At 41.7% G+C, this 27,984-nt stretch overlaps 2 protein-coding genes across 5 annotated transcripts in view; one reads left to right on the forward strand and one right to left on the reverse strand.

Moving 5' to 3' along the window:
* Positions 1 to 17,654: 17,654 nt before the first annotated feature.
* SERPINC1 (serpin family C member 1) lies at positions 17,655 to 27,959 on the forward strand. Of its 4 annotated transcripts, none has more exons than XM_058540038.1 (7): positions 17,655 to 17,695; positions 19,903 to 20,272; positions 20,600 to 20,815; positions 21,678 to 21,815; positions 23,532 to 23,922; positions 24,858 to 24,922; positions 27,724 to 27,959. In XM_058540038.1, exons 1-7 carry the CDS (start codon positions 17,655 to 17,657, stop codon positions 27,898 to 27,900), a joined length of 1,398 nt encoding a protein of 465 aa, XP_058396021.1. In that variant the 3' UTR covers positions 27,901 to 27,959. The 4 variants fall into 4 exon arrangements, with proteins under 4 accessions (XP_058396021.1, XP_058396023.1, XP_058396022.1 ...); XM_058540040.1 differs by having other exon boundaries at positions 23,589 to 23,922; XM_058540039.1 differs by having other exon boundaries at positions 21,678 to 21,794.
* Positions 24,729 to 27,984, reverse strand: part of ZBTB37 (zinc finger and BTB domain containing 37) — a 29,777-nt gene continuing 26,521 nt past the window's right edge. Inside the window, exon 5 of the transcript XR_009219863.1 lies at positions 24,729 to 25,082. The gene's annotated coding sequence lies outside the window, so the exon portion shown is untranslated. The remainder of the gene's footprint in view (positions 25,083 to 27,984) is intronic.

A 27,984-nucleotide genomic window follows, 5' to 3' on the forward strand; every position in this document is an offset into this window, starting at 1 on the left:
GCAAAACTGCTTGACTTTTTAACTACTTTTTTGTCAAAATCTGTGAAAGGCATTTATTTTTCTGGCTTTTTAAATTTAAACTTAAGAGACACTTAAGAGGTGAAACCAATCAGATAGGAAATATAGTTTTTGTGCCTTCTACTTATTAAAATATTAATTTCTTCTGAAGATGACTGTTTGCTTTTCACTGAATTTAGAAGCAAGACTTGGACATCTCAGATGAAAATGAACAATTCTGAGAGTGTTAAGGCGTTGTATTCACTCTTGTTTAGATAACAAAACCAGGATTTTATTATAGTTAGGAATATAAAAGTACTTTGACTTATTCTTTTTTCAAGGGGGGTCTCTGGAAAAGAGTAGAAGAACTGAGAATAAGATAGCTAGATTGAATTTCCTGACTTATATGTAGTTCTTTTGCCTTACTTACAGATACTGTCACAAGATAAGTCCAATAGCTGCCCTGTCTTGGGTAATTTACAGAGGCTGAAATAACCAAATATCCATTCCTTTTTACTTTTCTAATCAAAAGAAAAGTTAGTTATAGCATGGGTTTCTGATAATATTATTCAAATAATAAAACACTATTTCTAATGCCAGCTACAAATATTCAACTACTCAGAATGTATAAAAATTTATTTTGGTACAGCATGAATGTGGCTGATTCCCTTCTCCCATCTTATTTCCCTTCCCTTCTCCTAGTCTTTCACATATATTTTATTCTTTTGCCTAAAAGACATAAAATTGGTATGATTCTCATTTGCCACTTTGAATATGTAACTCCATCAGACTTTCCATAGGTCTTTGGGGTTGGAGCCCCAATTTTTTTTTCTGGCCCTTCTCTATCTTGCAAATTCCCTTTGACTTTCCCACTGCCCTCCCCAATCTGCAACAGTGACAGTTTGCTGCCTCAAAACAGAGCATTCAAATGAATTCGCTTAGCCAATAACTTCTGTGAAGTTGCCTTTTCTAATGGTGTTATTACTCAGTGATGCACAAATGTGGTATTTGCCCTACTGGTAGGCAAACAAAGGTCTGGTTAAGAATGATAACCTGCTGTTTTCTTTAAAGGAGAGCCAAAGACTTGTGCTTTACTCTGTTTTGGTTTGGGGGGAAATAGTAGCCATTTTGATTGTGAAACCTTTTAGTATTTGTTAATTGATTGTACTGTGTAAGTAGATTTATCTCAGGTTAACTGTTAAAGTTAGCTGGCCTTATAAAATGTAAAAATAATGAAAATTCATCAGTTTCTCTAAACCAGTGAATGTCATCTACAATATTGTATGTAAGCAGTCCCTCTCCCCTTTTTTTGAGATTATCTTGTTATGATAGCATCTTGTGTGGTTTTGTTTTCTTATTTGTGCCTAAAGGAGAATCTACTATCACAATAGTTGAGTCATGGGACTGGGTGAAAAAAAAAAAATTTATGAGCATGACTGGTAAGAAATAATTAACTATAGTCAGTACATGTTAGATTATATTTAGATTCAGAGAAAAATAGATTTTTTTCACTAAAGAGTATTCAGTTGTTATTATATACAAATGATAAAGGATGGAGGTTTTACCATCTTTTTTCCACTTTCTTTTTGCTCATTTTAAAGAATTGCGTAAAGGTTTCACATATAAAATCTATCTGTAAAAAGCACCTGTGATGATTTATATGTCGTTAAAAGGAAAGGCTCAGTTACTTTTTAGGAGAAATTATTAACCTGCCTGGAAATGAACTGCATTGTTTACTTAGATTTTTACCCTAAAAGAGTCCCAGTTGTATTTATTTTTATAGTGTTGCAAGGTGGTCTCTTCCCTGAAAAATCTGCCCATCCTTTTAGATAAAAATTAGAGCTACTGAACTAAAGCAAATTTCACTTTCAAAGTTAGGGATTGAACAAGCAAGCAGTCTACTGCTGTCATCATTTTGCCTGAGTGCCCATTTTGCTGGTCCACATTCATACCTTTCTACCTTGGACAGCTATGATTTTTATGTTTATTTGTCGCTTCAGCTCAGCTTTATTAAATTTTCCTGCCGAAATGACTTATTGGGAGTTGTAGGTGGATTGCAGTTAATATTTTTTAACAATTCTTAATTCAAGTTTTCTGAGCCACTTGAAAAAAAAAAGCTATTTTTGTCAAAAGGTACTAATAATTGTAGTAAATACCAATTTAAGATTTGGTTTTTAAGATTTTATTTCTTTGACTGCTAAAGATGTTTTCACATATAATAGATTCTAGTTGATAAGTAATACTAGCTATAATGTTAATAAAGAATAAGAAACTGCTACCACCAGGAAGAAGTCACACCTTTTAATAATAAATGTGTTCCCAATAGGTGGGTTTTCGATACTGCACTGAACAAAGTGGGTAAAGAACCCTTTTGAAATCCTGTTGTGATAAAGGGACTTACCTCACCACTGGAATCCTTGTTTTCAGAGCCTCTGAATTTTCAGCCAAACACTGAATTTCCCCTAAACTTTATTCCTGAACAAAACATCCCTAGAGTAATAACCTTTATTTTCACAAGAAAATAAGGCATAATAACCCAAGAGAGAGAACTTAAACCTCAAGACAATATTGTATCCAAAAATATGTGTCTAGAAAAATAAAATCCTGTGGAGTTTGTTATCCTAATGTATATTATATACTAGATAAGGTGGTTTATTTTCTTGTATTGAGGTCTCACTGTTTCTGGTTGGGTTTTTTGTTTTGTTTTGTTTTGTTTTTAGCTCTAAGTAGACAGAGCTCACAAGTCTTTGGCATCCATTCCAGGTTGTGCACTCAGAGTCATCTTATAACTGGAAGCTGTCAGGTGGCCCCCTGCCCCCACCCCAGCTGGTGTGTGAAAGGGTCAAGAAAAAGATGGAAACAAACTATTGGGTGGATAATTGGTTGCCTGGTTGTTAGCTTTTTGTGTTTTTGGTTTTTTTTTTTTTTTGCCTGATTTTTTTAAACCACCATTTATTAGTGTAATCTCTCCACTGATTGCCTGCCATTCTCACAATAATATCTGAACCACCCTATAAAATAGTCCTCTGATTTAAAGGCATTTTAAGCTTTTGCTTATGATTTTCACATCCTCTATTCAACTAAGACACTGTCCTGAGAGCTGCTTTTTCCAGGTGTGTTGTTGCCTAAATTTTCCTCATTCCTCCTTTCATCCTTTCTCCTCTTCCTACCTTCTGGAATGAAAGGAACTTGGGTAAAAAATTTTTTTTTCATTTTATTCATTGATCCATAGGCTACTTTATGATGAATCTATGACTTTTTGGAACAAAAGCAATGGAAAAAGTGAATTAAGATAATGAACAAAACGTTTCACCCACTTAAACATTTTCCAGTTGTGAGATTCCTCTTCGTGTGTGTGTGGTCTCTTCCACCTGTTACCCCTGCTGCCCTTTTTCCCTGACTATGGTCAATTTGGTCTTTAGGCTCATACCAGTCTCCCCGAGACATTCTGCAGTCATTATCACCTTTTTGGGTGGATTTTATTTTGTTTTATTTTGTTTTTAAAAAAAAAATAACTTTTTAACATTGATGCATATTTGCTTGGGATAGAGCTTGTGTAATTTACCAATCGTATTGATTGTATGTGATTGTGCCCTGCAGAGGTATATTTAACAAGACAAAAATAATGTAGGTTAATAAAGGAGCCCGTGGGATTTGAGTCAGGTTATAAATGACTTCATGAAATCACTTACAGTTTTGGATAGTAAGAATTTGTATCTCCTGTTCTTAGAAATCAGTGCTAGACAAAATACCATTTTTAAAAAGTTTTCTTGCATCCCTATTTTTTTCCATGCCTCAGCTCCCTGTTCCTTCTTGCCTGCCTCCACCCACCTGTTCACAAGAATCTTGAGCCTTAAAGTGACAGCTTATTTTTATATTCCTAAAGTTTGTGAAATTTTACTTTTTTCAAGTGTTTCCAACTTTTTTTTAAAAGGTGAAGACAAACAGATAATGGGTTGGAATTTCACAAGCTGTGAATAATTCCTTAGCATCTGGCAAACTGTGAAATCTTATTTGAAGACTTTATCTCCTGGAAGTTCTTTTGGAATGGGAAAAAGAACCATGTTTGGAATGGACCATTTTCCTCTCTTTTTTAATCTGTTTATATTTCCGATTTTTAAACAGTTTTCAAAACAAGTGAGGTGGAAAAAAAGAAATAGTAAGAAAATGTTTAGGGCAGCAGAACTCTGGGTCTGAATAAGTACATATTCCACTTGTTGCAGGTTTTTGAGAGGATTAGGGCCATCTTTTTCAATTTTGTATTATCTGTCTGCATGTTGTTTATATCAAAGATGCCACATTTTGTTAAAATGCTATTTCCTTTCTTGATTGCCTTGGAAACTGACTCAGCCTCATGTCGCTCCTACTTAGTGTTTAAGGCTCCCATGAGTTGCAGATAAAAGGATTATTTTAACAAGTAGAAGGAGGTGATTCACCTTTTGGTTTGTAAATATGTGGAAGTGTCTACCAGGTCTTTATCTGCTTTCTGTCAGCATTTATATTAAATGAGAAATTAATGAGGAGAAACGTGTAGTCTTTTTTGTAAATGAGTGTGCCATCTTACTCTAACCTTGGGATTATTTTCTTACACCTTTTTTATGGAGTTCTTTGGTTTTTTTTTTAGGTGAAAGATAGAAAAGTAGATAATGTGCACAAGCAAACACATACTTGTAGCCAATTTTATAGAGAGATCACAGGAATTAGTCCAACATTAAATACACTACAGTCCAATTCCTCCATTTGTTATACAGTGATTGCACATTAGGAATACAGGCAGTGGTGCTGAGATCCTAGGGTCAGTGTTCAATAAGACCCCCTGGCTAACATCCCAAGTCCTGGTTTTTATGGCTACTCTTAAAATCAGGACCTCCTTTATATTTAAGCAATATGGACTTGTTCTGGGTATCTTTTCTGATAGAAGTACTTTTCTCTTTCCATTCTTACTGACTTTTCCTAATTATCTTGAAATCTCCACCCATTAGTCATTCCTTGCAGGGAGAGGATAAACGTAGGTTTGTTTTCTTCTAGAGACCACTGTAAAATATACCTTAGTCAACAAACTCACTGGCATGAAGAAGAAAAAATGGGAGGGGAGGGGACTACTCTAGATTAAAAGAAACTTAAGAGATACAAAAATCAAATGCAACATATGGACTTTGGATCCTGATTCCAACTAGTCAAATGTACAAAGACATTTTTGATATAACTAGGGAGTTTAAGTATTGGGTATTAGATAATACCAAGAATTGACATTTTTATTCAGCATGATAATAGCAACATGGCTATATAAGAAAATGTCCACATTTTTCATAGATGCATAACTGACAGTGGCTGGGATTTCCTTTAAAATAACTAAATATTTAAAAAAAAAAATAATACACATTACTAGTGAAGATTATTCACTACTCCTACCGACACTTAGCAATGAAGTGTCCCTTGGTGCCATATCAAAGGAAGGGGGCATGGTAAAAAAAAAGTCAGAGGGTATGAAGGATGGTAACTGCTGCAAGCATCCTTGAATGTTATAAAATCTAGAGTGGGAATTCCAAAACCAGACCTGCTGTCTTTACCACTTACCTAGGCCTACGCTGCTCACAAGCAATGGGGTACTTTCTGACCCCTTAGACTGAAACGCACATAGATATGAGTTTGTTTTTTGTATGCATTAGCATTTCAGTAACCAGCTAATCTGCAGTGATCAATTAGTAAATCCCTTGCTTTCCAATATGGTGGCTCATTCAGTTAATGGCTACCACCCCTATTTGGAACACATAGCTCATCAAAAGTGAACTTTCCACTACTCATTGGCCACGCACTACAGTATTTACTAAAGTAATTTATTGAGTACTGCACAACATGGTAGAGGACAAAGAGAAAATACTCCTCAAGGAGCTTAGACTCCAAGTATGGAACTTGACATATATGCAGTTTAAAAATCGGTAACAAGCATCTACAAAACACTAGACAATTAGCAAAGAATTACTCAACCACAATTGTCCTCAGAAGAGCAAAGACCTCTAAGACTGTACACACAGGAGACAACCTTGCCTGGCTGAGGAATTTTCATTGAAGGTAAGACTTGAAGAATGGGGGGAATAAGGAGAGGCTGGAGACAAGAGACTCCTAGTCTGAGAAAACAGGATGTGTGAACTCTGAGAAAGAAGGAAAAAACCTGTGTTATGGAAACTGGAAGAAGGTCATTGAGGCTAGAATAGAGGGAGTAAGACAGTGGCTTGAGATGAGGCAGAGCCGGAATACGGAGGCCTGGAGACTATGCTAAGGTGTTTGGATTTTATTCTGAAAGTAAAGGGACTCCAAGGACGGGTGGTAAGCAGGGGAATGAAGGGATCAGCTTTGCTTTTTTCTTCACATTTATGGGATAGCTTCTTTGTCAGTGCTTCTCAAACTTAATGTACATACAGTTCCCCTGGGCCCTTGTTCAAGTGCTGTTACTGTTCTAGCAGGTGGGGCCTGACATTATCTAACATGTTCTTAGGTGATGCCAGTGCTGTTTGTCTGAAGACCACACTTTTGAGTAGTAAGATTCTATGTGATAGGCAATTTTACAAGCAGAAAAATCCAGTTTCTGCCTATCAGATTTAAATTTTAGTGAAATGAATGAGATGTAAGACATAATTAGCACTACCTGGAGACTGCTTAAAGGAAAATGTGTAAGGCTGGAGAAGCAAGGTGATACAGGAAAGTTTTTACAACGAAGAGTTGATCCTGAAAGGTGTAGAAGGTTTATATGATGAACAAGGTGGGGAGCAGAGACTCCAGCCCTGGGAGCATATACGCAATCATGAAAGAATGTGGCCTTCTAACAGGACTTCAAGGATCTGGGGATAGCTAGAAAAGTTAGGTTGAGGCCAGGTCTTGAAAAGCTTTGTGTACTATTCCGAGTTTGGATTTTATCCTTTAGTAATTAAAAAACAGTAAAAATTTTAAGCCAAAGACATAAATTGGAGATATCGCGGGTTCGTGTCCAGGCCACGGCAATAAAATGGATGTCACGATAAAGCGAGTCATACAAATTTGGTTTCCCGGTGCATATAAAAGCTATGTTTACCCTATACTGTGGTCTATTAAGTGTACAATAGCTTTATGTCTGAAAAAACCATGTACATACTTAATTAAAAAATACTTTACGTTGGGGCTGGCCTGGTAGTGTAGTGGTTAAGGTCACGTGCTCTGCTTTGGTGGCCTGGGATTCTCTGGTTCAGATCCCAGGTGTGGACCTACACACCGCTCATCAAGCCATGCTGTGGCAGCATCCCACATACAAAATAGAGGAAGATCGGCACAGGTGTTAGCTCAGGGACAATCTTCCTCACCAAAAAAAAGTAATAATTTATTGCTAAAAAATGCTAACCATCATCTGAGCCTTCAGCGAGTCACTTTCTGCTGGTGGAGGGTCTTGCCTCGATGTTGATGGCTGCTGACTGATGAGGGTGGTGGTTGCTGAAGGTGAGGGTGGCTGTGGCAATTTCTTAAAATAACACAATGAAGTTTACTGCATCAGTTGACTCTTCCTTTCATGAATGATTTCTCTGTAGCATGAGATGCTGTTTGATAGCATTTTACCCACAGTAGAACTTCTTTCAAAATTGGAGTCAATCCCCTCAAACCCTGCCAGTGCTTTATCAACTAAGTTTATGTCATATTCTAAATCTTTTGTTGTCATTTCAACAGTCTTCACAGCATCTTCACCAGGAGTAGATTCCATCTCAAGAAACCACTTTATTTGCTCATCCGTAAGAACCAACTCCTCATCTGTTAAAGTTTATCATGAGATTGCAGCAAATCAGTCACATCTTCAGGCTCCACATCTGATTCTAGTTCTCTTGCTGTTTCCACCACATCTGCAGTTACTTCCTCCACAGAAGTCTTGAACCCTCAAAGTCATCCATGAGGAGTGGAATCAACTTCTTCCAAACTCCTGTTAATGCTTCTTCCCATGAATCATGAATGTTTTTAATGGCATCTAGAACAGTGAATCCTTTCCAGAAGGTTTTCAATTTACTTTGCCCAGATCTATCAGAGGAATCATTATCTATGGCAGCTACAGCATTATAAAATGAATTTCTTAAATCATAAGACTTGAAAGTCAGAATTACTCCTTGATCCATGGGCTGCAGAATTGATGTTGTGTTAGCAGGCATGAAACCAGCATTGATCTTGTACATCTCCATCAGAGCTCTTGGGCGACCAGGTGCATTGTCGATGAGCAGTAATATTTGGAAAGGAATCTTTCTTTCTGAGCAGTACGTCTCAACAGTGGGCTTAAAATATTCAGTAAACCATGTTGTAAACAGATGTACTGTCATCCAGGCCTCGTTGTTCCATTTATAGACCACAGGCAGAGTAGATTTAGCATAAATCTTAAGGCCCTAGGATTTTCGGAATGATAAATGAGCGTTGGCCTCAACTTAAAGTGAATGCAACTTCACCAGCTGCATTAGCCCCTACCAAGAGAATCAGCCTGCCGTTTGAAGCGTTGAAGCCAGACATTGACTTCTCCTCTCTGGCTACTAGTCCTAGATGGCATCTTCTTCCAATAGAAGGCTGTTTCCTCTACATTAAAAATCTGTTCTTTAGTGTAGCCACCTTCATTAATTATCTTAGCTAGATCTGGATAACTTGCTGCAGCTTCTCCATCAGCACTTGCTGCTTCGCCTGGCACTTTTATGTTGTGGAGACAGCTTCTTTCCTTAAACCTCACGAACTAACTTCTGCTAGCTTCAAACTTTTCTTCTGCAGCTTCCTCACCTCTCTCAGCCTTCAAAAAAATTGAAGAGAGTTAGGGCCTTGCTCTGATTAGGCTTTGGCTTAAGGGAACGTTGTGGCTAGTTTGATCTCCTCTACAGACCACTAAAACTCTCTTCATATCAGCAATAAAACTTTCACTATCTTGTCATTCGTGAGTTCACTGGAGTAGTACTTTTAATTTCTTTCAAGAACTTTTCCTTTACATTTACAACTTGGCTGTTTAGCGCAAGTGGCCTAGATTTCGGCCTGTCTCGGCTTTTGACATGCCTTCCTCACTAAGCCTCATCATTTCTAGATTTTGGTTTAAAGTGAGAGATGTGTGACTCTTCCTTTCACTTGAATACTTAGAGGCATTGTAAGGTTATTAATTGGCCTAATTTCAGTATTGTTGTGTCTCAGGTAATAGCGCAAGGAGAGGGGGAGAGACGGAGAATGGTTGATCAGTGGAGCAGTCAGAACACACAACATTTGTCGATTAAGTTTGCTGTCTTATATGGGTGCGGTTCATGGAACTCCAAAACAATCACAATGGTAACATCAAAGATCACTGATCACAGATCACCGTAACAAATATAATAACAAAAATGTTTGAAATATTGTGAGGATTACCAAAATGTGACACGGAGACAAAGTGAGCAAATGTTGTTTGAAAAATGGTGCCGATAGACTTGCTTGATGCAGGGTTGCCACAAACCTTCAATTTGTGGGAAAAAAACCCCCAGCATCTGTGAAGCACAATAAAGTGAAGTGCAATAAAAGAAGTATGCCTGTATTGTGATTTGAAGTGGAGTAGGACCTGAGGCAGAGAGCCCAGCTATGAATCTGTTGCAGTAGACTTACAAGAAAAAATGAGGAGCTGCACCAGGACATTGGGAATGAAGAAGAGGAAAGGAATTTTTGAAACAGTGTTTAACTGAGCCTTAACTTAAGAACAAATGGCACAAGCATGATTGGCATTACTAAACACCCAAACGGGTACCACCAAAGTCAGCTGCTTCCCATAGTTCCCTTGACCAAGCCCTTGGTCTGCTTCTATATCACAAAGTTAAAGGGAAAAAATTACCTTTGCAGTATCAAAGCCCTCGAAAATAATCAGTTTCAAGGAAAACCTGCAGTCATCTCAGTTTATCATTGCCTTCTTATCCTCCCAAGTCCCAAAATGTTCAGGTTATTATGGTCTAAAAGGTGTCCTCTAATTTTCCTCAGTCCCTACCCTTGTCCTCGTCGTCACCTAACTGACTGGGCCTTTTGTTATCCTGACAAGCTAGGGAAACTGATGAACTGCTGGACCTGGAGCATGGCTCGGTTCCCTCTCCAGAGCGGCCTGGCCCACTTCTCTAAGAGTGAGCAGCTTGAGGGTTTTGCCTCCAGCACCATTCCCTGGTTAGCTGAACTTCCTTAGCCACTCAAGACGCAATACCTGAAGCTTGTTTCTCTTCGAAGTTAGAACAACCTGTGCCCAAGTGTTATCTGTTTGTTTTCGGCACTGGCTATTAGGGAAGGGCCTGAAACCAACTATGTGTCCTGATGGGGTAAAAGCTGCCAAGCCGCATTCACTCCTAGACCCTAATTTCTGCCTCACTCCTCAAATGGACTCAGTCAAATTTGCTAAAGCAGCCCTTGGCAGAGGTGGGTAAGAGGCACCCTCACATAATTGGCTTATCAAAAACACATACCCTCGGCCCTAGCTTTACGATGAGTTTCTTCCTGTTGCTTCCGAGTCTGTCCAACCTATCCTCTACCTCTCCAGGGAACTTTCTGCCACTACCTCTGCCTCCGCTCTCTGTCTTCTCCCCTCCTCTCTCTATTTCTCTTTCACCACCTGCAACTTTCTGAACTAACGCAGAAGCAATGAGCCTCGATTCCCTGCAACTCTCTCTTGCTCAACTTCCTAAGAATACCCTTGCCCAGTGTTTCTGTTCATACAAAGTGTCAATTCCTCCAGATAAGGAAGCATTTCTACTTTACTTGATAATCTTAACTTTCCATTTGAGAGGAATTCAAAGTATTTTCCTGTTAATAAGTCAGCAAAACTATTCTGAACCTCGGTTTCTTCAAACACAAATATTTATTGAGCACCTGGTACATTCAAGACCCAGTTGGCATGTGCACTGGACATGTTCAATAAATATTTGTTGTTTTGGTTTGGTTTCTCTGAAACTAAAACTGAACTTTCCAAAAGTTAGGAGAATTTGGACAATTTCCCATGAGATGCTTTGAGAGCCTCACGTGAAAGCTGCCAAGTGATAATGCAGGATTTATTTTGATAAACTTTATTTCACCTTAATTAAAATGTCATAACCACCTAGTAAACTAGAAATCCAGGAGAGTTGGAGATGACTCTGTTTTTTTGTGCTAGATGTTTGGCCAAATTTCTGTGGAAGAGTTAAGCTTTGAGTTATTCAGTAACCACAGCAGGAGCTCGGCTCTACTGTTTGTTCCCTGCCAAGGTCTTACTCTTGGATCCAAAGAAACGATTAGAACAGCCCAGAACATGAGGCAATGGCAAGGATCAGCTGAATTGCCTGTTCATAGGAGTTACTACTGAGACTAGGGGCAGGGTTAGAGAAGGAGAAATTTTTTTATTTTATTACTGACCCTAAAGGAAGTATTAAGAAAAGAGAGGGTGATTGAACACTACATTCTTTCCTCCCCATGGCTCCTGAAACCTACCCCTAACACAGCAAAGCACAGAGAGGCCCTATGGGCTCCTTCCAAACTTGTTTCCACTAAGCATAGAGAAAAATAGTGCCACACAGAAGTAGGGAATCCTCTTCAAAAACTAATTTTTACCCATAAAATTTTTAAGAAGTCTGATCCCAGTTCCAAAAATGGTTAGAAGTTTCCGTGAAGAATTTGATTTAAATATATTTATATATAAATATATATATTTTTTTGTGTGAGGAAGATTAGCCCTGAGCTTACATCTGTTGCCAATCCTCCTCTTTTTGCTGAGGAAGATTAGCCCTGGGCTGACATCCGTGCCCATCTTCCTCTACTGTATACGTGGGACACCTGCCACAGCATGGCTTGATGAGCGGTGCATATGTCTGCGCCAGGGATCCGAACCTGTGAACCGTGCGCTGCTGAAGTGGAGCGCACAAACTTAACTACTATGCCACCAGGCCAGCCCCTAAATATATTTTTATATATTTAAATATGCACGATTATTAAAACACTTTACAGAATACAAATGAGAATGTGTGTATGTGTATATATAGAGAGAGAGAGAGAGAGAAAAAGCGAGAGTCACAAATTAGTTTGCCCAGCATACAAGCTCATTTTTTCCTTTTCTCTTCAAGTCAGTCTAAGATGAACCAAGAGGAAAGGGATTTGGGGGTCTTCCAAATCTATACAGTGAAAGCCAAGGGGAGCTGTGTGCAATAAAAACCAGAGACTAGGCTAGTGTTATAGCCTCCCAAAGACCAACTGAAAATCTCATTTGGAATGTGCAACAGAGACAAATGCTTTCTAATAAAACATGTGCAATCAAAGAAAAAGGTGGCAGCCTCTGGGTTCATTTCTGGGCCTTGGATTTTGAGGGAATCATGGACAAACTTGATAGAGACTATCCAGAGAAGAAGAACCAGATGGTGATATATCCTGCCCCAAGGAAAACAATTGGACGCTGTGAGTTTTAACCTGGGAAGACATGGACGTTTTCTTCATAGCTATCATGTAGGAGCACAGATGTGTGCGAGTGGCAGACAAGGGTTTGAATCTCAGCTTTGCTAGCTTTGTGATTTGGGGCAAGTTCTTAACCCTTGTGAAGAGCAGTTTTCTCATCTGTAAACTGGGCATAATATCTTCCTGGTAGAGCTGACGAGAGAATTATATAAGCTAATGCCTGTAAAGCACTTAGCACAGATCCTGGTATATATAAGCGTTTTTAAATGGCACCTATTATTATTATCATATCATATGATATGATATTATCATATCATATATCAAATATATAAAGAATTTGACCTAAGCTAATATCTAACGGTAAAGTAATGGTTAAATTAGAGACAATGGAGTTTATACAGCCATTAGAAATTATTTTGCCAGGCAGGGCACACCTAAACACCTCTGTTCCCTCTGCAGATACTCAACTGGGCTTCTCTCGCTCTCCTTCTCTCCCCTGTCACCAGCCAGGGCTCAGCTGGCTTCGCGTTCCTCTTTGATGCTGCCTTCATCATGCCCTCTCTCCCCAAGCTTCTGTGGAATACAGCACTGACACCCTTGTTGCTCACAAAGTCAAGACCATTTTGAATACGTGACACATTGACATGTTCAAAAACAGAAAACTAAATGGGAAGGTACATATTGACAAGTCTTACTCTTACCCCTGTCTGTCCACCCCTCACCCCTATAATCCTCACTTTGTGATGCACAAGGTAGCACACTATAAACACTGCTCTCCAGCTTGCTTTTTGTCCAGTTAATTATCCTGGAGATCCTTCCATATCAGTACAGAGCAAGCATCCTCATTCTTTTTGACAGTGGCATGGTTTTCCAGTGTAGAGATGTACCTTGGTTTATTTAACTAGCCCCTCGTAGATGGAAGTTGTTTTTAATCTTTTGCTATTACAAATCAGGTAAAGTTGATAACTTCATTTATACCCATGCAGATACATCTGTAGGATACATTTCCTGAAGTGGGATTTCCAGCTCAATGGGTAAATTCATTTGTAATTTTGGTATTGCCAAATTTCCCTTCAAAGGGTTATAGTACTCTGCACTCCCACCAGCAATGGGTGAAAGGGCCTATTTTCTCACACTCTAGCAAGAGAGTGTGTTGTCAAACTTAGTTAATCTCTTTTAATTCTAATAGTTTTAATGATAATCTTTTTCAGGGAATCAGACAGGAAATAACCAGGAAAATACAGTGCTTAAAAAGTCTTGCAGGGCCAGCCTGGTGGTGCAAGTGGTTAAGTGCGTGTGCTCTGCTGCGGCAGCCTGGGGTTTGCCGGTTCGGATCCTGGGAGCGCACAGATGCACCACTTGGCAGGCCGTGCTGTGGCGGCATCCCATATAAAGTGGAGGAAGATGGGCATGGATGTTAGCCCAGGGCCAGTCTTCCTCAGCAAAAAGAGGATGACTGGCAGATGTTAGCTCAGGGCCGATTTTCCTCACACACACACACAAAAAAGTCTTGCAAAAGAATCATTGAGGAGTGTTAAAATTAGCAGGTAAAAGTTTGATGAAAAACAATATATTAACGTACTCTCAAAGTATCTTCCCACAAGACACTTACTTTAAAAAAAAAAAAAGGGGAAATGTAATTTTACGGCAGAGAAAGAAACTTGGCAGACACCATCTTAACCAAATGATCAAAGTTAACATCACCAGTAATGGGACAAATGGACATCATGTGCCTCCTGATATGATGCACTGAGAAGGACACACTATTACTTCTGTAGTAGTCCTGCCCAGGAAAAGTATAATTTGAATCTAATCCTGAGGAAACCTCAAATATACACAAATTGAGAGACATTTTTCACAAAATAACTGGTCTGTACTCTCAAAAAATGCCAAAGTTATGAAAGACAAAGAAAAGAGAGCAACTATTCCAAACTAGAGGAGACTAAAGAGACATAACAATTAAATGCAATGTGTGATCCTAGACCAGGAAAAGGGAAAAAAAAAATTTTGTTTTCAGCTATAAATCAATGTTTACCAAAGTATGTTCCATGTACCCCAGGATGTCCCCAAGACCTTTCAGTGTATGCATGAAGTCAAAACTATGTTAATATATAACTATTTAAATAATAATATTTAGATGTTATTCAGCAAGACTACACGGGGATCCTGACACCAAGCAGTTTGAGAACCACTGGTATAAGAACATGAGTGGGATGATCGGTATACCTAGACTAAGGTTTTTAGATTTGAAAATAGTCCTACATCAATGTCAATTTCCTGACTTTAATCATTGTACTGTGGTCATATAAGGGGATCTCCTTGTTTTTAGGAACTTCACACTATTTAGGGGTAAAAGGGCATTATACCTGCAAATTACTATCAAATAGTACAGAAAAATAATATTATTATTATTATGTGTGTGTGTGTGTGTATATAAGTAGAGAGAGAGAGAATGAAAAGCAAATGTGTTAAATGTTAACAATGTTAACATTTGGGGAATCTGGGTGAAGGGTGTACAAGAATATTTTGTACTATTTTTGCAACCTTTCTATTAGTCTGAAATTATTTCAAAATAAAAAAAGATTTTTAAGTCTTAGTTTTGCAAAAATCCTTACAACATTATCACCTGCTGATCTTCTTCCTCCTCCCACCCCCAGTTCCATTGACGAGACCCTCCTGTATGCCCTTCCCCTTCCCCTATACACACTTCAGTCATGTGACCAGTAGCATTGATTGGGATGTTTACCCTAATGTCTGGGTTCTACTATGAAGCATGGAGCTCCTTGAGGACAGAGTCATCTTTACATCCCCAGGCCCAGTGCCATGCCTGGTACATACAGGCATTTACTAAATGTTTGTTAATTAAATGATCATATGGCTCAGTGAGTGAATGAAAAAATTAAACCCAACCCGTGATGTATAGTTCTTAATGACCTGGCCAGGGGGTATCTGCACCCTTATCTTTTTTCCTACAGATGTTCACCAGATCTCCTCCACCCCTTGTGCAGGGCCCCTTCATCTGCCCTCCTCCAAGCACTTTCTTTTCAAGGCACAAATCTCACAACTCCTACAAGCTGGAACAACAGGTCTGAACATCATATTCCCACCTCAAGATCTTTGTATTTCCTGTTTCTTCTATGTAGACAGCTTTTCCCAAAGATACTTATGTGGCTCCCTCTCTCATTTTGTTCTGGTCTCTTAACGTCAGTTCATTAGGGTGGCCTTTCCTACTACCCTTTCTAAAATGGCAACCTCCTCACCTCCCCCCATCACTTTCTTTTTTTTTTTTTTTTATAATTTTATTTATTTATTTTTTCCCCCAAAGCCCCAGCAGATAGTTGCATGTCATAGCTGCACATCCTTCCAGTTGCCATATGTGGGACGCAGCCTCAGCATGGCCGGAGAAGCAGTGCGTCGGTGCGCGCCCGGGATCCGAACCTGGGCCGCCAGCAGCAGAGCGCGGGCACCCAACCGCTAAGCCACGGGGCCGGCCCAACCCCCCATCACTTTCTATCCCCTTGTCCTGCTGTATTGTTCGCCATGGCCCTTATTAACACCTGACTGACAAGCTATATATTTATTTTTCATAAATTGATTCATTATGTGATTGCTGCCTGTCTCCCCTGACTGGAGTCCCTAGCCCCTAGAACAGCGCCTGCTGGCACAAGTAGTGCTCTTGTGTTTATTGGACACAACTGGTTGATCAGCAGACTTTTAAACTGCCTTGAATTTGGAGTGACAAGGAGCCTCTGAGCATTCTGGGGCCGTGTAGGACAATCCCTCATAACTGTTTACACTGCACACGGGGATCCTTGAGATGTCCAGGGTCTAAATCATCCAAGAACTTATACACAGCTTCAGTCTGGATAGAGATTTCCTGTATAATGAAGAAAGAACTTTCTGGAATTCCTGTGACTATACCAACTTCAAGGAGTCTTCAATCACACAGAAGTCGGCATACTTATCCTGTGAATCCTGTTGCAACAATCCTTGTGATACTGTTTTTGACTATTTAGGAAGTGAGATATAGAAACAAACCTGCCCTTTATCTCCATTAGTTTGAACTCATTTAATCTCGCCAATAACTAAAATAAGTAAAAATAACAATGCACACGAAGAAATATAATTTGGTTTGTTTGCTTTTAAAGAAGTATTTTAGGGGCCGGCCTGGTGGCATAGTGGTTAAGTTTGCACTCTGCTTCAGCGGCCCAAGGTTCACAGGTTTGGATCCCCGGTGCGGACCAACACACCACTTGTCAAGCCATGCTATCTATGGCGGTGTCCCATATAAAGTAGAGGAAAATGAGTGTGGATGTTAGCTCAGGGCCAGTCTTCCTCAGCAAAAAGAGGAGGATTGGCAACTGATGTTGGCTCAGGGCTGATCTTCCTCACAAAAAAAATAATAAAGTAAAAAAAAAAAGTATTTCAGCAGTTGCATGTACATTTTTTTCCTGCCCCACACTCTGTTTCCCAATCCCCTAGTAGAATTTTCCTAAGTATCTCCCAACTAGCTCATTCAACTTTGAAATAGCCTTGGCGTGCACCCTGAGACCCCTGCTCTTGTGACCCCTCTCCCATCACTTAAAGGCTGAGTGGGGAATGGTTCCATCTGTGGACCACAGGTGTGACCACTGTGTGTCCTGGTCTGGGTCACGGACACATTGGCTCTTAGAAGCCTGAAGGCAGGAACTTGCTTCAGAATATTCTTCTTCTACCCCCTCTGACTAGATATTATGGATTCTTTCTCTCTCTTTTCCTAAAGAAAGCTGTGAAAAAGAGGATATTTCACTGAGCAGGTAGAAGCCTAGAAGTTTCTGGACATTCAACTTGGCTAGTTATAGTCATCTATTTTCTATCTCCTGGTTTAGTTAACCAGGAAAAAAAAAATCCTGCAGACAAAGTTCTACTTAGGCATTTTCTGACCAAGTTTAAATTTGTGAACATGTTCTCCTTTTCCTTTCCTGTAAAGATGAAGTAGAGAATAAGGGAGTATGGGAAAAAAAGGTGGGCCTTGCTTTCCCTGGACCTGACTGAACTTTAAAACTTCTCTACTAATTAAACAACACTGGGCTCTACACTTTGCTTAACCCTGGGAGCTGGTCATCAGCCTTTGACCTCAGTCCTTCCCTCCTCACCAACTCCCACCCCCACCCTAGCCTCTGGAACCTCAGTCAGATTTAGAGGAAAGAACCAGTTTTCAGAGAGATTGCCTCAGATCACAGTATCTCCACTCACCCAGCCCTTGTGGAAGATTAGCCACCATGTTTTCCAATGGAATAGAAACTGTAGCTGCTGGAAAAAGGTAAGAGGGGCAAGCTTTCCCTTTGCATGCCCTCATTGGGTTTTCTGACCTCTGAAGGACTCACGAGGATGACCTCGACACCTTCGAGAAGACCAGGCCCTCTCTCTGGTAGTTACAATCAAAGACTTGTTTGGAAGACGTCATTCCAAGCACCCTCCCTCCCACCCTCCTCTTGGGGTAAGGCCTTTCCCTAAGCCACACCTTGGGTTCTTAGCCCAAGAAACAAAGGGGATGTCTTCCCTTGTGTGAAGATGCTGTGCCCGCTCCAGCCCTCACAGCAGTCTAGGAGCCACTCCAAGGGGAATTCGCAGGCCTGCCATACATCTGAAATGAGGGCAAATTTAACCTGTGAGGACCTCCGAACTCCCTTTTTGCAACTCCTTCCACTTGGTTGCCCCCCCCAAGATCTCAGTGACCTTTGACTAAAGGATTGCAGCCCTATTTCCTTTCCTCACCATGAGATTCCCTCCTCCTGTGACGCCGCACACTATCCCTTCTTGATCTGGGTTGTTATAGGAAGCTAGAAGTGAGGCTATGGCTCAACCATCTTGGGTTTTTTTGTGCTCAACAGAGCTCCGAGGGCCCCCTCAGCCTCCACTTGTATTTCCTAATGTAGCTCAGGGATAAAATGGGAATCAGATGGCAAGCAAGATGGGGAGATGAACGGCAAGGTTCTCTCTCTCTGCTTCTTCACCTGGCCTTCCATACCTCCCTCAGTGCCTCCACTTCCCTCCCACTCTGTGCCTCTGCTCTTAAAAGCGCTCAGATCACACAAGAAGCCAAGCACCCCTCAGCTGCCCCCAGCTTCCAGCCAGCCACACTTGCTCAGCAGACTGCCTCAGCAAATCCTTTCTGCACTACGTGCCTGTCTTTTTCTGCCAGGGGACGATTGAAAAGACTCAGTCCCCACATCCAGACTCCCTTCTCTAGACCCAAGGACCTTAAGTTAGCCAGAACGAGCCCTTGGCCCGCCTTGTCTTATCTACAAAAATATTACAAAAGAGTTTATCTCTTGGTTCGCTTAATTGGGTCCCAATTCCCCTAATTTGCCAATCATCTCGTTTTTTAAAAAGTGAGATTAGTTTCATTTACCTTCAATGAACCCATGTTGAAAGCTATTAAAATTTCCAGGCAACAGAAAATGATGAGGGCCTGAAGTAAGGCAATGAGAGCAAGGGAACAGAATTAATTGAATCTAGGGGCCGACTAAATGAGGAGGGTGAGAGGGAAGAAGCCAGAGTGACTCCCAGGTTTCGGATTGGTTGACAGGGCACATGAAGGGCCCATTTGCTGAGTTGGAGGATATAGGAGAAGAAGCGAGTATGTGGGTGAGAGTTACGAGTTCAGTCTGGTCGTATTTCACTAACCAATCTGTAGGACATCCAGATAGAATTATCCAGCAAACAATCGGTCTGGAGCTCAGTGGAAGGGTTAGGGCTGGAGCTAGAGATTTGAGTTTCCAGCACATGGTAGTGCCTTTGCCCCACTCACTCCTTCATACCCCACTTGTATTACTGAAATCTCTCTGCCACATCAATCAAAATCCTTCCAGTCCTTTAACGTCAGGTTAAATTCCATCCATGTTTGAGGTCTTCCCCAAACAGCTTCTGTAGAGGGCTCCTCCTACTGCCCCAACTCTTCATTGGGCACTAAAGTCCCTTGCCTATTTTTCACGCATGCAGGTCCCATCTCACCAACTGGAAGCTCTGCATTCTTTCTTTCTCCCAACATGGGGCCTTGGGCACATAATACTTCTAATAACTATCAGTTGCTTCAATAGGTGATTCTTGGGGCCAACCCGTGGCATAGTGTTTAAGTTTGGTGCACTCCACCTCAGTGGCCCAGTTCGTGGGTTCGGATCCTGGGTGCCAACCTACACAACTTGTCAGCCATGCTGAGGCAGCAACCTACATATAAAACAGAGGAAGACTGGCACAGATGTTAGCTCAGGGTTAATCTTCCTCACAAAAAGGAAAAAAAAAAAAAGGTGATTCTCATTTCAACATGACTATGTCCAGGCAAGTGGAACTACCCACTTGCAAGGAGTCTAGGACCGGACTTGTCCTGGGCCCTTGTACTTTTCAAAGGTTTTGGCCCTGCTGCTGGCCACACCAGGTGGGCTGGAATCCTATGTTTACTGGGACAAGTCGGTGGTAGGCAGTGGGGTCTCCCAGCCCAGCTTAACTCAGCTTTCTGTCCCCCTATAGGAGGGTGTGTTTTCTCTCCTTGCTGCTCTTCGGCCTCTGGGGCTGTGTGACCTGTCACTGGAGCCCAGTGGAGGACATCTGCACAGCCAAGCCTCGGGACATTCCTGTGAATCCAAGGTGCATTTACCGGTCTCCAGAGAAGAAGGCAACTGAGGATGGGGGCTCCGAGCAGAAGATCCCTGAGGCCACCAACCGGCGGGTCTGGGAACTGTCCAAGGCCAATTCCCACTTTGCCACCGCCTTCTATCAGCACCTGGCAGACTCCAAGAATGACAATGACAACATTTTCCTGTCGCCCCTGAGTATCTCCACAGCTTTTGCTATGACCAAGCTGGGTGCCTGTGACAACACCCTCAAGCAGCTGATGGAGGTACAACCCAAAGCCCTTCTGCCAAGCCTCCTTGCTGGGACACCCAAGAAAATATCTGTGTATTGAGAGCCCTTCAGAGACTTTTGGTGGTATCCCAGTCTCTTTGTGTTTCTTTTTCCGTTTCTCCTTCCTACTCTTTATTCTTCTTTTATCCACGTATTTATTTAGAAAACAGGAGCTGAGCATTTAGGTTGTGCCAGGCACATGGCCTGAAGGAGCTCATAACCGAGGTGGCTATTGGTCAGGGTTGACTGGCATTGTGCTCACCACCCATCTCAGCTAGGCTGCCTCACCAGACCAACCACCATTTTCTTTTGGCTTCTACAGGTTTTTAAGTTTGATACCATCTCTGAGAAAACATCTGATCAGATCCACTTTTTCTTTGCCAAATTGAACTGCCGACTCTATCGAAAAGCCAATAAATCCTCTGAGTTGATATCAGCCAACCGCCTTTTTGGAGACAAATCCCTTACCTTCAACGAGACGTACCAGGACATCAGCGAGGTGGTATATGGAGCGAAGCTCCAGCCCCTGGACTTCAAGGTGAGTTGCAGATGTCATTCCCGACCTCAGAGTTCTTCCTCTCCACTCAGAAGACTGAGGAGACGGAGAAGCAGGATCCAAATTAACGCTCCTATGCTAGTTGAAGGCAGGTAGAGGGGTGACTATGAGTCAGAACCCCCGGAATATTTATTCTTGCTGGAAACTGAGAAATCAATGGCATCTATGGCTTGTAGTGGCTGCTCTGAAAAAGTTGTATAAATATAAATTCTTCATTTCATCCATCAAGTTAAAATATATAACAAAAGATATTCTGGAGATGACAATACTACAAGATTCCTTATTTAATTTAATTTAAAAGTTACCATGGTCAAATAAAATTGATGTATGGTGCATGTTATAGTCTCTTCTTGGAGATTCATGAAGCACATGAGCCTATTAAGTGGTCTGAGACGTCCTGCAACAAAGAAGTCTATTGACTTTATTCGGTCATCATCACTCAAACTTCTTTGACCACAAGAGCATCCCTCCTGCCCACCTCCCCACCTCCCATCACTCATTAGCTTCCCATGGAACATGTTTTGGAAACCTGAAGTCTTGTGAGTTCAGGTTTCCAAAGTCAGAGAAGATAATATTTTGTTTTCTTTTTCCATGACTATTTTTTCCTTTACTGTTCCTTTATTTCTTCCTATTTCTCTTTCTTCTGTTAATGTTTATTAACATATGGAAGATTCATGGTGCTATGCTAGATATGTGAGGTTTCCCCAATCTGGGTTACAGAGATGGCTTTAACCAGACGGTAGGAAAGGGCAGAGGGATCATGAACAAAATAAAATGCTGCATGGGGAAATGAGAAACTGATTGAATAGCACAGGTGGGTAGGTTTGTTTCCTGTTTCCCTCAGGAAAATGCAGAGCAGTCCAGAGTGACCATCAACCAGTGGGTATCCAATAAGACTGAAGGGCGTATCACTGACGTCATTCCCGAGAAAGCCATCAACGAGCTTACTGTCCTGGTGCTGGTTAACACCATTTACTTCAAGGTATGCCAAATGGCCCTGGAGAGATCCCAGGGATGACCTCTTGCCCTCCAGCTTACCTTCTTTCTTTCCAGATTCTTTCTGAGAAATGGTACATGAATGGTCTGGGCAGAAATACAAATTTGCTGAGAGTCTAGAAACATGTCTAGGGCTACGGCTGCTGGGCTGAGGTCCAGGGGGGCCTGGTAGTGTTAGTGTTTCTGGGCCCAAGGCAGAGTATACACACCCACACATCCAGCGTGCCCAGCAGCAAGGCATGCATGGTGACAAATTCTCATATATATGTGACAATTTCTGCTGTCCAGTTAACTCCATTTTGAAATCTGGAACAAAGTGACAGAGTCTGTGGATAATCCTCAGCGATGAGATTTTCTCCATCATCTGGAGCAGCTTCTACAGTGATTCAAATTTCCCCTTGCCTGAAGCTTCTGAACCTCCAGGTGCCAGACTAACCTCAAACTTTGCAGAGGCCTGTGACTTGATCATGCAGATGGCCTTGTCTTCCTCAGAGAGTCAAGAGTGCTAAAGACCATTCCACCTTGATTACATTTAGGAAGGAGGATGAGGGAGAGAGTACTGGGAATAAAGAGATCACTGATACTCAGGAGAGCCACCAGTTTAAGGCAGGTAGAATAGTGGCACATTTACCCATCCTGGGTCATGCTCCATATGTATTCTTCCCCCCACAGGGCCCAGGGGTTTAGCCAGTCACTGCTGTTACCAGCCACTCCGTCACTTGGGTTTCCCTCTCCCCAAGACTAGAGTAGGTTGTATTTCCACAACGTGTATCGCCCTGTATGGTTCATGGAACAATTTTCCAATTTATTAGCCATCTTGATCCTCCTAACATCACAAATGAGACTTTGGGCCGCTCAGATTACTTAGTTTAAACCCTGCCTCTTCCATTTCTGATTGTGTGAACTTGGGCAAGTGACCTGAGACCTCTCTATGCCCCAATTTCTGCATCTATAAAATGGTGATGATACAACTACCTTACAGGGTTACTGAGGGGACTGAATAAGTTAGTGCATGTCAAATGCTCAGAGCGGTTTCTGGCACACAGCATCCTACAAATATTAGTGATCACCAGCTCCTAATTTTACAGAAGAACCACCACTAAAAGAGTTAAATGACTTGTTCCAAAATCAAAGAGCCGGAAGATGGCAAGGAATGGTAATTATAACTCAGAAATTTCGAAGGAATGTCTTGTATCCCCTCCGTCTTTGGACAGGAAGTTGGCCAGGACTCCCCCTCTGCCTGGTGGGGTTCCCAGATGACCCCCTGGGGATGTTATCTACGTCTGGCCTTTATTCATCAGGGGCAGTGTCCAGCATTTTGGAGGATAGCCTTTGAGAAAGAGGCTGGTGGGAGGCAGAAAGTGAAAGGCAATTAGATTTAAACTCAAGAAGAGTCTTGCAAAGAACCCAGTAGGTTGTTCTTGGTTTTAGTTCTTATTTTTCTCGTTATAAAAGCAAATAAATAGTCACTGCTGAAAATCTGGGAAATACAGGAAAGTTCACAGAAAAAAAACCACGCATAATTCCATCATCTGACACAGTCAGCATTAACCTTTTCATGCATATCCCTCGATTTTTTCCTAATAATTATACTTACATATTAATGTAATAAAACAATGTGAATATTTCCCATGTCAGTATTCTCCTACGATGTTTTTGGTCTTCTTGCTTTCTGATTCTCCCACCTGACATCTTCTTCCAGGGCCTGTGGAAGTCAAAATTCAGCCCTGAGAACACAAGGAAGGAACATTTCTACAAGGCTGATGGGGAGTCATGTCCAGCATCCATGATGTACCAGGAAGGCAAGTTCCGCTATCGGCGTGTGGCAGAAGGCACCCAGGTGCTTGAGCTGCCGTTCAAGGGTGAGGACATCACCATGGTGCTCATCCTGCCCAAGCCTGAGAAGAGCCTGGCCAAGGTGGAGCAGGAACTCACCCCAGAAGCGCTGCAGGAGTGGCTGGATGAGCTGGCAGAGACGCTGCTGGTGGTCCACGTGCCCCGCTTCCGCATTGAGGACAGCTTCAGCGTGAAGGAGCATCTGCAAGACATGGGTCTCGTGGACCTGTTCAACCCTGAAAAGTCCAAGCTCCCAGGTTAGTGTAGGAAGGGCTTTCCTCCTCTCTCTGCTGGTCTGACCAAAGGTGGAAGAGTTGGAGAAAGACTACAAAAGAGTAACGAGTCAGGACATCTGGATTCTAATCCCAGTTCTACTGATAACTCAGGGAAATTCCTTCCCCTCTCAAGGTCTCAGTTTTCTCTTCGGTAAAAGGGGGAATTTGCTTTTGGATCTCCATGGGCCCAGTTGGCACTGGAACCCTTTGAGTCTGTAACTGATAGAGGAGATGGGACCAGGTAGAGAAGAACTTGAAAAGGCATCGAAATTCAGAGCAAAGAGACAGATATGATTAAGAACTGGGGACATCTGGGTCCCACAAAATAGGTATAGCTGACACTTAATAGCCTTTCCCCTGATAATCTAAAGGGCTTGTGTGTTTTCCTTAAGGTCACCAGCACAGACACAGCCAACTCTTCCCAGTCGTGGTACTTCAGTAATGGTGTTCAGTTGGTGTGGTTCCTCCAACCCCCCATCCTTTAAAAATAAGAGTTAAAGTATCTCTTTTTTTAAAAGATATTTACAATGTTAGGTAATTGGATTTACTTTAAATGGGCTGTCTTTAAACTAAGTCTGAAAATCAATCCCTCTCTTAAACATGTTACCAGACTGGAAAGAAAGACAGGTCTACTAGATGGACTGAGTTTTTCTTTAAGAACAGAGTCCCCTGCCCCTCTACTCCCACCCAAGAGCTGAAGCATGAGATTAAATTCACGGGAGCCAAACTGAATAAATCTAAAGTACTTTATTATTTTTAACATGTATTTATTTGGGGGGTATCAGTAGGTGAGGGTCGAGGACTTCTTATCTTTCAAAAAAGCCCCAAAGGAACTCTTAATTCAAAGTGAATTCCTTTCTGTGGGTTGAAGCCAACTTTTGCCCATTTCACAGAGCCTTCTCTGGTCTTCTTTCTAGGTATTGTTGCAGAAGGCCGGAGCGACCTCTATGTCTCAGATGCATTCCATAAGGCATTTCTCGAGGTGAGTACACCTCCCTTGGCTCTCTTCTTATGCTGCTTTTTTATTCCCACGCTTCTTTATTATTCAATACATCGATATCTCATGTGATCTGTAACTTTGGACTTCTTGCTCCACTGGCTCTTATGGTATAGACAGCCAAAGCATGAACAGCAGAAGACAACTGTGGAAAAAGACATATTTCCTGTGTCCATTAAACTCCAAATCTGTAGCCCCTTCCTCCATGAGGATTGCTATAATACAGCCCTGCCTTGAAGCCCTCATGGTATAATTGTCCACTCTCCTTCCCACTACCTCTCCTGAAGCCAGTCAAGGAGGAACAACAACATTAAGGGGAGGGTGACACAGGAAAAGGAGCCAGCAAAGGTCACTGAGAAGGAATTCAGAGGAGGAGAACCAGGAGAGTATGAGCTCATGGAAACCAGGAAGGAGTTTTAAGAAAGTGGAAAGCATCTAGTAACAAGATTGACAAGTGATCACAGGTTACCTTTCTCTGAGGAATTTGGACAGAATAGTGGGGTCACATGCCTAATTGTAGTGGTTGAGAGCAAAGGGAAGGTAAGGAAGGGGAGCTGGTGAGTGTGGATCATGTCCTAAAACATGTTTCAGAGAACTAGAGCTCTAGACTACACTGCAGATAACAGAAAGTTGGGTGGTTAAATAAATGTATAACCTTTTCTTGGGAAATTAACAAGAACTAATGCACACTGGCATGTTGAAGTCTGCGAAGTTCCACAGTGAGGAAAACATTGCTTAATATTGCTTAACCTTGTGTTGCCCCAACTAAGGTGCTCAGGGAACCCTTTCCTTGTGTAATAGTTGTGTAAAGCCTGTAGAACTTTTGGTTCTCAAATACTGAACTATGGACCAATAGCATTAGTTATCTGGAGAGCTTGACTTTTGGAGAGTCCAGGATGGGGCCCAAGAATCTGTATATGTATGAAGGGATTTTGATGCACCATCAGGTTTGACAACCGCTTGTGTAGACTACTCTTTGGAGGAACCAGGCTGTGAGGGAAATGAGATGGGCCCAAGTCAGAGAAGGTCATAGGTTCAATGAAATTGCAAAGAAAGAAGGTTGTGGTTGAAGAGAAAGGTTTCAGAGCATGATGCTAGCAAATATAGTTGCAGAGTCCAAGCTCAATGGGAAATATGCAGTTAGGAGGAAAGTAGAGGGATCAAGGGACAGGAGGAAGTCAGATTAATTGTAACGGGAGTGAGAAAAGTGGGATAGCTTGAAAAAACAGAAGGTTATGTCTGAGAGAAGGATAATGTAATCATATTTTCAATGGTGGAGCAGTTCTGAGAGATGGCAAGTTCAAGGTGTAGCCATGGGACTGGCTTGCTTAAGTAGGGTGAACGTAATGCTCATTGGGTTTGACGAAATGAAAGAAATGGGAGGTTAGGGTATTGCATGAGTGTCCTACCAAGGTATTTAATTGTCTAGGTCAAATGATAGCAGGAGTTGTTAAGGTGGACAGAAAAGCTACGAGCTAGGTGCCAAAATCCTCAATGCGGGGTTGTAATCCACAGGACAACAGATGTCAGTCACCTGTAGGACAACAACAAGAGTAGAGGGATGCATCTTAAAGATGCGGAGGTCAGAACAAGGCATTTTACATGAGGACTGAATTAATGGTTTTGGAAGTAAAAAAGACACTACTGACACCCTCTTCCACATGGATTACGGAAGAAAAAACACTTGAGAGACTATAAGGGAAGATCAGTCCTCAGGGTTTTAACTCTGATTGAAAATCATCTTCTAAGGACCTCAAATAGAAGCGGTCAACTCAGACCTCCTTGAGGGCTTTGGGTTACTATTAGGAAGAAGCAGAGGTCTGGATTCATTTTATCCACCTGAGCCCACCAAACAATGGTGCAAGGTTCTTCCACGGCTCTTGAAACCAAGTTATTTTCCTTGTAAACCTTGGGAACTCAATACACAGGATCCCAACTAATTGTAGATCTCCTGGGAAGCCATTAAAAACCAGAATCTGAGTTGAATAAAAGGATCTTGGTCTTACAAAAACTCCAGTATGCTCCTAAATTTAGTTCTAAAATGATCATGAAATAGTATGGGGAGACGGTGGCTGGGGGGAGGTAAGGAAGGAGGGAGGGAGAGAACATCATCAACCAGCTACACAAAGCTCAGGGATCTGAAGTGCTTTCATTAAGAGGCGGGGACAGAGTCTTAGTGATCTTCTGGGTCCCCAAGCAAAATTTTCTGAAGGTGTCTCCCTCTAGACCTGTGGTGGTCCTGCTGATCAGCAAGTTCGAATACCGTTGTTTCAGTCTATTACTCCAAGAAATACTCATCTCATCCAGCCAGAGCACCCTCCTCTTTTCACAGGCCCTAGATCCTGAGGGGCTCCTTGGCATAGTTACATCTGGGATCTTGATGTGCCAAGAGTGAAACTCTCTCAACTATAGAGCTCTGATCTTGAGTCAAAAATCTCTTTTAGCATCTAGTACAAAATAATCCTCTTGTAATACCATGTACAATAGTGCCAGCCAGAAATGTGACAGCCTTACGTACATCCAGATTTCTGGATTATCTGAATGGGGTTATCTGAATGGAACCCTAGCACTAGGCTTGGAAGAACATAAGTACTTATATCAATATCCATCGAGTGAAAGAATGAGTAAAAGTAGGGTTATGGAGGGAACCCACCCTGACCCAAGTGTCCTTTCTACCGGCTAACAAATAGCATTTTGAGGAATTGCTGTGTCCATGGATGATTTACCTGCCTATAATGAACTGCAGAGTAGTTAATGTAGCAGTTTCTTTCCTATTTGACCCACAGGTAAATGAGGAAGGCAGTGAAGCAGCAGCAAGTACCGCCATCCTGATCGCTGGCCGTTCGCTGAACCCCAACAGGGTGACCTTCAAGGCCAACAGGCCTTTCCTGGTTCTTATAAGGGAAGTTGCTCTGAACACTATTATCTTCATGGGCAGAGTAGCCAACCCTTGCATTAACTAAAGTGTTCTTATCCTTTGCACCTCTTCCTACTTTGGTTTGTGAATAGAAGTAAAAATAAATACATCTACTCCCATCTCACAATTA

This window comes from Diceros bicornis, chromosome 4 (genome assembly GCF_020826845.1).
Source record: "Diceros bicornis minor isolate mBicDic1 chromosome 4, mDicBic1.mat.cur, whole genome shotgun sequence".
Classification (NCBI taxonomy): Eukaryota; Metazoa; Chordata; class Mammalia; order Perissodactyla; family Rhinocerotidae; genus Diceros; species Diceros bicornis.

Bases quoted from the DNA above. Each gene is read 5' to 3' on its own strand.
- SERPINC1 (XM_058540038.1), top strand. From the start codon at position 17,655: ATGTTTTCCAATGGAATAGAAACTGTAGCTGCTGGAAAAAG. The intron at 23,923-24,857 runs GTTAGTGTAGGA...TCTTCTTTCTAG, and splicing joins TGAAAAGTCCAAGCTCCCAG to GTATTGTTGCAGAAGGCCGG. The intron at 24,923-27,723 runs GTGAGTACACCT...TTTGACCCACAG, and splicing joins TCCATAAGGCATTTCTCGAG to GTAAATGAGGAAGGCAGTGA.